The sequence below is a fragment of the Eubalaena glacialis genome, chromosome 13 (genome assembly GCF_028564815.1).
Source record: "Eubalaena glacialis isolate mEubGla1 chromosome 13, mEubGla1.1.hap2.+ XY, whole genome shotgun sequence".
Taxonomy (NCBI): domain Eukaryota; kingdom Metazoa; phylum Chordata; class Mammalia; order Artiodactyla; family Balaenidae; genus Eubalaena; species Eubalaena glacialis.
The window spans coordinates 78155372-78163825 of NC_083728.1; the positions used below are offsets into that span (position 1 = coordinate 78155372).

At 43.6% G+C, this 8454-nt stretch overlaps 1 protein-coding gene across 1 annotated transcript; it reads right to left on the reverse strand.

Moving 5' to 3' along the window:
• Window positions 1–5589: 5589 nt before the first annotated feature.
• LOC133103638 (large ribosomal subunit protein eL38) lies at window positions 5590–5923 on the reverse strand. The gene has a single exon (XM_061209111.1). It carries the CDS (start codon window positions 5857–5859, stop codon window positions 5647–5649), a length of 213 nt encoding a protein of 70 aa, XP_061065094.1. The 5' UTR covers window positions 5860–5923; the 3' UTR covers window positions 5590–5646.
• Window positions 5924–8454: the final 2531 nt, after the last annotated feature.

Below are 8454 nucleotides of genomic sequence, written 5' to 3' on the forward strand. Positions count from 1 at the left end.
TCACATAGTTTCCAAACAATTCAATATAATGCCCTCCCTGTAATGTAAAGGAGACATAGAAGGAAATTAATTTAAAATAAAATAATATGTATTTCAAACCATGGATATACTGAGGTAGAAGACATTGTGAAGTAAACAGATGTTTGTGCTAATTTAATATGAATTAAAAGAAGGGCTTTGGATAAGAAACATGGAAAAGTGGAATTTTCCTCTTTTGCCTGAAGGATCTGTGTGGGTCACGTTGACCCAGAGAGGCCACACCCTGGGCTGCCCACTCATGCTTCAACTGAGGCTTCAGCACCAGGGGCAGGGAAGGAAGCAGGCACAACATTCCACTTTTTTTTTTTTTTAACTCTGTGGTTTCCAGTGCAAGAGGACCTTCTCAGCCTAGGGCAGGTGTTAATTACCTGCTCACATTCCCACTTTGCTGTGAGCCCATCGAAACACTGTTTCATCTCAATGTTACCTAAACTCCATTCTTCCCCGAATAACCCAGTAATAACCCGCTCTCCTCCTCTGCAGAACAAGAAGCATCACTTCGGCTTGGTCTTCTCCCTGGCCTGAGCCAGAATTAAATTTAGCTTCTGTTTTCCAGATTTGGGCGATTTGTGAGTTCTTTAACACCCAGGAAATGAAAGTGAACACAAGAGGACGCTTGAATAAAAACAGAGTGGGGATAATAATAACAGACCAGATGACAAGAGAAAGAGGAAAATAACCATAACTTAAACAGAAATAACAAACACACTGGAACTTCCCTGGTGGTCCAGTGAGTAAGACTCCGGGATCTCAATGCCGGGGGCCTGGGTTCGCGATCCCTGGTCGGGGAACTAGATCCCGCATGCCAAAACTAAGAGTCTGCATGCTGCAACGAAGACCTGGTGCAGCCAGAAAGAAAAACAAAAAACAAAAAAAACACCAAAAACCACAAACAGACCAAGGCAATTTAAGGTGGAGAAATTAGGAAATACGGAGTTCTTGCAAAGTAGTGGGCTTTATCACTAAGTGTAGTAGCAAAATCATTCCCTCTAGCATGACATGAGATGGGGTGGGGTCGGGTCATTGAAATAAGTTTTTTTTTTAATAGCTTCGTGAATGTCTAGCGGGACAGTCCGACGTCGTACGGGTCGTGGGACTGTCCTGCTCCGACCTGAGGTCATTGTGACTACGGAGAACACGCCCACAAATTCCCGAGCTACCTCTAGGGGACGGTCTTTCGCTCATTCACTTCTGCCACCAGGACTCTGGGTTACCAGCTGTGAGATCCTGAGCCCACTTCTGAGCTTCAGTCTGCTCATCTGTAAAGGGAGAACGGCGACAGCCCCTGGTATGTGAAAGGGCTTCCTCCAGACCCGTCCTGGGGTGTACTGCTATTTCCCCCAGTCTTCAAAGAAGGAAAACCGAGGCTCAGAGAGTGACTTGCTCAAGGTCACACGGCTGGTGAGTGGTGAAGGATTCCTCCCACGGTCTACCTGACCCTAGTTCCGGAGCTCGTTCTAAGTCAGCACAGCTGACCAAACACTGGCAAAGTTTTGACAGCTGTGTGTATGGAGGCATCTGTCAGGGTTTCCTCCTTCCTCCCTGCCTCCCAGTCAGTGCTTGCTTGGGACCAGGCCAGGTACTGAAGATGCACAGAACTACACACTGCGCCCTCTGGAAGCTCTGGGGGAGGTGGGTCTTCAGCAAGACTAGTGCACATTCCTTTCCAAAATACCATGCATCCCCTCAGTACATTACTCTTTCATTTTACTTTCTCCATGGCATTCAGTTATTACTAATCAAAAATCTCTTTTTTATTTGTTTACTTCTCCATGATTTGTCCCCACTAGAATACAATCACTGGTTTAGTTTAGTTGGCAGTTAAAGGAGTAGGCTCTGGGACTTCCCTGGTGGTCCAATGGCTAAGATTCCACACTCCCAGTGCGGGGGGCCGGGGTTCAATCCCTGGTCGGGGAACTAAGATCCCACAAATGGCAACTAGAGAGCCCGTGCGCCACAACAAAGACCCAGCGCAGCTAAAATAAATAAATAAATAAAATAAAATAGTAAAAAAAATAAAGGAGTAGGCTCTGAAGCGGGACTGCCCGGGTCCAAACTTTGGTTCTACCAATTGTATGCCCTTAGACAAGTTATTTAGCCTCTCTGTGCCTTGGTTTCCTCATTTGTAAAATGAGATTAATAATTGTACCTACCTAGGAGGATTGTTGTGAGGATTAAGGGACCAATTTTTATAAAGACTTAGCACGGTACCTAGATCATAGTAAGCGTTAAATAATGTTAGCTATCATTATCATTATTCATGAGAGCAGGAATCTTGTCTATCTTATCCGTGGTGCCTGGCACACAGTCAGCGCTCAATAAATGACTAGTTGAATACATAGAGCTATGCTGAGATCAATATTGTTTTTTCAGCTTCCAGATGCTCTGTTCTGAAGAAACAGAGAGGCCCAATCCTAGTCCCACAGAGGACTGTGAAGACATGCGACTGTCCTTCATGGAGCCAGGAAAGAAGGTCTCTCTGGCCTCGATCGTGCCCATGCTGGAAGAATGAAGTCTAGACCCTGGGGGGAGGGGCAGGCAGAGGGAGGGTGCCCAAGAGAGAAGGGACTTTGGGGAACCCATCAGCTGGACCTATAGGACCCAAAACATGACTCAATGGGAAAAGTCAACAGGCGTGTTTTCCATCCCCTTGCCTCCAGGTGTGGTTAGGCCATTAACCATAGGCCAGCTACAAGGAAGTTTATTTTCTTTCTGCTTATGACTATACCTTCATGACATTACAGGAGATTGCCAAGCATGCCTATTACAACCCATTATGATCAGCCTGGAGTAAACACAGGGGGCTGGGGGAGCTCTCCAGAGGGCACCTAACCCAGCAGGGCATGGGGTGGGGCAGGTGGAGGGGGTTGGGGGAGGATCAGGGCAGACTTCCTGGAGGCAGTGAAGCTTGAACAAGAACTACTGTGAGAAAGACAGCAAGACATGCCCAACTCCAGGAGTTAAACCATCCAAGTCGGGAAAGCCTGGATAGCCTGAGGGATGTGCAGAGGTCTTTGGCTCAAAGGATCAGGAGCGTCCCTTGAAGGCAGGATATGTCATCAAGGTGAGTTGGTGACATCACTGTATACCAAGGGGACTCAAGAAGCTTCAATGAGGTGAAACAAGATACGTCTGTATGACCTTATAGCCCCAAGTCCAGAGAAACCCTCAAGCTTGGCTGCTGTGCTTGGAATTATTCTTGACTGTGTGATAACATCACCTTGAGTATAAATGGATGCAATATTGATAAGAATGTTAAATGCACATACCCCCTGAGAAGTCTCCTATAGAAATGTTCCCAGGTCTTCCCTGGTGGCGCAGTGGTTAAGAATCCGCCTGCCAACACAGGGGACACGGGTTCGAGCCCTGGTCCGGGAAGATCCCACATGCCGCGCAACAACTAAGTCCGCGAGCCACAACTACTGAGCCCACGTGCTGCAGCTACTGAAGCCCGTGTGCCTAGAGCCCGTGCTCCGCAACAAGAGAAGCTACCGCAACGAGAAGCCCGCGCACCGCAACGAAGAGTAGCCCCCGCTCGCCACAGCCAGAGAAAGCCCGTGCGCAGCAACAAAGACCCAACACAGCCAAAATAAATAAATAAATAAATTTATTTAAAAAAAAGAAATGCTCCCAGCCTTGTTTGTAGAGTGAAAAACAGGAAACAACTTAAGTGTCCATCGGTATGCAACTGATCAACACCCTTCTGTGAAATATTCTGTAGCCATTAAAAAGAATAAGCTATATCTCTAGCCCTGATGAGAAAGTTGTCCATAAATCATTGTTAAATGAAAAAAGTAGTCTACAGAACATCATGTATATTATAATCCAAAATTTTGCATTACATTTATTGAAATAATAGAGATAATGCGTAATACATTGTTGTCAGCATAATACAGGTGTCACACATTTCTCCTGGTAACTAAGGAAGATACATGACCAGATAAAACAATAGTAGAAGACTTTAGAATAAGAAATTCTATTACTGGAAGTCTCCCTAGAGATCAGCAAACCCAACCCCATTTAACAGATGAGGAAGTAAGGACCAGAGAGGCTGACATTCTCCACTCTACATATGTTAGGGCATTAACCATATGCCAGGCACTTGCTTGGTGCTGGGACATAAAAGCAGAACATGGTACCCACACCCAACTAGGTCATAGACAGGCTAGTGTCCAACATGGTACCATACAGTGTAATAAGTAATGTGAGAAAAGCACATTCAAGCTGCAAGGTGCACCTAATCCAGACCTGTGAGTAACTCCCAGAGAAGGTCATGTGTTAGCTGTACTGGAAAGGATGAGCAGAAGTCAGGTAGACCAGGAGATCGTGGAACAGTGTCCCAGGAAATTCAAAGCGGGGAAAGTGTAGTGCATTTAGTTAACCAAAGGAGTTGGAGTACAAGGGAGTTTTAGTTCTTGATTTAGGAGACAATAGTCTCCCATCTCCCAGTTCAGTGCTATTTTTTAAGTACTACCTGTCTCTCTAAGTCTATTGACAAATATATGGTGATTCAGCACATCTGTCAATTTTCTCACATAGAGAAAATAAAACACACATAGCTCATGCTTACCCAGGTGTACACATTAAGATTTTCCAAACCCTGTTGCTTAAAATGTCTTTTTATTTTATTTTTAAATTTATTTTATTGAGGTATAGTTGATTTACAATGTTGTGTCAGTTTCTGGTATATGACAAAGTGATTCAGTTATTTATATGCATATATTCATTTTCATATTCTTTTCCATTATGGTTTATTACAGGATACTGAATATAGTTCCCTGTGCTATACAGTAGGACCTTGTTGTTTATCCATCCTATATATAATAATCTGCATCTGCTAATCCTAAACTCCCAATCCATCCCCCCCACCCCCTTGGCAACCACAAGTCTGTCTCTATGTCTGTGAGTCTGTTTCTGTCTCTGTTTTGTAGATAAGTTAATTTGGGTCATTTTTTAAAAAAAATATTTATTTATTTATTTAAAAAAATTTTTGCCTACGTCTCTTAGTTGCGGCACGCGGGATATTTGTTGTGGCATGTGGGCTCTTTGTTGCGACGCATGGGCTTCTCTCTAGTTGTGGTGTGCTGGTTGGTTTTCTGTCTCTAGTTGAGGCGCGCAGGCTTAGTTGCCCCGAGGCATGTGGGATCTTAGTTCTCCGACCAGGGATCGAACCCACGTCCCCTTCATTGGAAGGCGGATTCTTTACAACTGGACCACCAGGGAGGTCCCTGGGTCATATTTTAGATTCCACATGTAAGTGATATTATATGGTATTTGTCTTTCTCTATCTGGCTTACTTCACTTAGTATAATATGGTAATCTGTAGGTCCATCCATGTTGCTGCAGACAGCATTATTTCATTCTTTTTTACAGCTGAGTAGTATTCCATTGTGAAGCATTCCATTGTGATTGATATATAGATATATATATATATATATATATATATATATATATCTCAATATCACATCTTCTTTATCCATTCATCTGTCGATGGGACACTTAGGTTGTTTCCATGTCTTAGCTATTGTGAATAGTGCTGTTATTTTTTTTTTTTTTTTTTTTGAGAATTTAAAAAATTTTAATACAGTTCAAATCAGTGTGCGTGATTCATTTCAGCTCCTTCACTGCCAAACCTGGGGGCAGGGACTGCTTCAGCTTCTCTGCCTTCTCTTTGTCTGTGATGACCAAGGTGTAAAGGTACCTGCTACATCGAACTTTAAACTTCACATTATCCTTATTTTTCTTGATCTTGACCGATTTGGCGTCCTTTCGTCTGGCTGTGAGCAGAAAGTCCTTGATTTCCTCAATTTTGCGAGGCATGGCGACGAGTGCGGAGAGCGCGGCCGGAACCGTGAGCAGCCTGAAGCGAGGAGAACGGAAAAGGAATAGTGCTGTTATGAACATAGGGGTGCATGTATCTTTTCAAATTAGAGTTTTGTCTGGATATATGCCCAGGAGTGGGATTGCTGGATCATATGGCAACTTTGCTTTTAGTTTTTTGAGGAACCTCCATACTGTTCTCCATAGTGGCTGTACCAATTTACATTCCCACCAACAGTGTAGGAGGGTTCCCTTTTCTCCACATCCTCTCCAGCACTTATTGTTTGTGGACTTTTTAATGCTGGCCATTCTGACTGGTGTGGTACCAGTGGTACCTCATTGTAGTTTTGATTTGCCTGAAATGTCTTTTTAGAGGAATAATCACGTCATAGTATAGACTTCCATTTAAGCTAAAATTTTTATATCAATCAGGTCGTGCCATAGAGCTCTTAAATGTGGAAGGGACGATAAGGGGTCCCTTTGTCAGTGGCGGGAGGGGGCAATGGGAGCAGCCTGACACTCTAGTGCAGTCAATAAAGGGGTCATTGTCTGTGAACTGACCTAAATCATCTACTTTTTAAAAAAAATTTATTTTTGGCTGTGTTGAGTCTTTGTTGCTGCGCGCGGGCTTTCTCTAGTTGTGGTGAGTGGGGGCTCTTCTTCGTTGCGGTGCGCAGGCTTCTCATTGCGGTGGCTTCTCTTGTTGTGGAGCACGGGCTCTAGGCACACGGGCTTCAGTAGTTGCAGCAGGTGGGCTCAGTAGTTGCAGTGCGTGGGCTCTAGGGCACGCATACTCAGCAGTTGGGGCACACGGGCTTAGTTGCTCTGTGGCATGTGGGATCTTCCCGGACCAGGGCTCAAACCCGTGTCCCCTGCATTGGCAGGCGGATTCTTAACCACTGCACCACCAGGGAATTCCAAAAGGAAATTTTTGAGTCAGTTTATTTCATCCCTTTCCTCCACTGGGTTCCATGCATACTATGCCACCTTCTGGTCATGATATGTTTTTTTTTGTCTGTGTCAAGGAAAACCACCATTAAATGTGAATACAGTAGTTACAATATCTCCCACCTGCCTGCCACATGAGGTCAGGTTGAAGAGAGAGCTTTTTGTTTTGCGTAAGTGGGTGATGGGTGAGCATGAACAGGGACAATCTGAGAAATTGGAGGCTGGCTTTACATAGAAGGTGCCTGAAGCAACCATGTAAAAAGCCAATCCTGAAGGGGGAGAAACCAAAGAGCAGAGAGGGATGTGAGCATGGCCCTCAGCAGTGGAACTCTGTGTCAAGAGAGGAATTCGTAAAGGGATTGTTAGGAAAGTATGGTATGTAACTCTCTCCACATGCCCTCAAGAGACCGAAAGTGAAGGTTGCTGTGACTTTTCAAGGCTCTTTGGAAAAGCATTTCAGATGTGATGCTCTGAAGTGATGAGACTTAACGGATAGATGAAGAAGGCCCAGATTTCTTTGCCATGCTGTAGCTTTCTCGCAGGAAGGAACTATGCTGCCCAGACAAAGGGAGTGTTCTGGTCAGTTCCACAGTGCTAACTTTCTCCTATATGAGAGTACCTGATACGTAGTAAGTGCCCAACAAATGTGAGCTGTTATTATTTTTATACTGCAGACACTTAGTGATGGATTGAATCTGGGCTGGAAGGGAAAACGTGATATCAAGGGTAACTCCCAGCTGCCGGCTTGGGCCATTGTTGCCAAGTGGAAGGTAAGAAAATGAAAACTGAGGACAGATGATTCTTTTGAGAAATCTGGATGTGGAGGGGAAGACAGAGCTACCTCTTACAATATGGGCAACACTCTAAAACACTTTTAAAAATTAATCAAGTGATACATGTTAAGTGATACATGTTTATTGTAGGAAACATAAGAAATTAAAGTCAAACAAACAAAGAGTTGTGAGCGCCAAATCTCCCCTGAGGAGACTCTGAAGTTGGTATTTGACATTCAGGAGAAATAGCTTCTGAGACTCCTACAAACACGAAAATGTGAAATCCTTGCTAGCATAAGCCTCATAAAATGCAGGATATAAAGCTGAGACTGGGTAGATGGTCATGCCATTTATTGAGAGACCACAGAAAGAAAAGCAAGCTTGCAGGAAGAAAATGATGCATTAAGTTTTGGGCTGAAACAGTTTGTGTTGATGTCTGAGATTCTTCTAATGAATAAAAATTATTGAAGGCCTATTATATACCAGGCACTATGCTAGGTAGCTGGAATACATAGGTGACTAAAACAGATGATTCTGACTTTACTGAGCTGGCAAGTGTATCAAATAATCGAAAAAATATATAATTATAAACTTTGGTAGGGGTTATGTAAGAAATTACAAGATGCTAGGATGTAGACCATTGTAGTTAAATACTTGCTCACCCAACTGTAGTACATTCCTGGGAAGATTCCCTAAAAGCATGATTTCTGGGTCTACAGATCTGCTTGTTTCTATTTGTTTTTAAAGAATTTAAAAATAAACTTTATTTTTTGGAGCAGTTTTAGGTTTCCAGCAAAATTGAGGCATAAAGTACAGAGAATTCTCATATGCCCACTGCTCCCACTTCAATCAACAATCTGCTCGTTTAAAAAAA

Bases quoted from the DNA above. Each gene is read 5' to 3' on its own strand.
- LOC133103638 (XM_061209111.1), bottom strand. From the start codon at position 5,859: ATGCCTCGCAAAATTGAGGAAATCAAGGACTTTCTGCTCACAGCCAGA.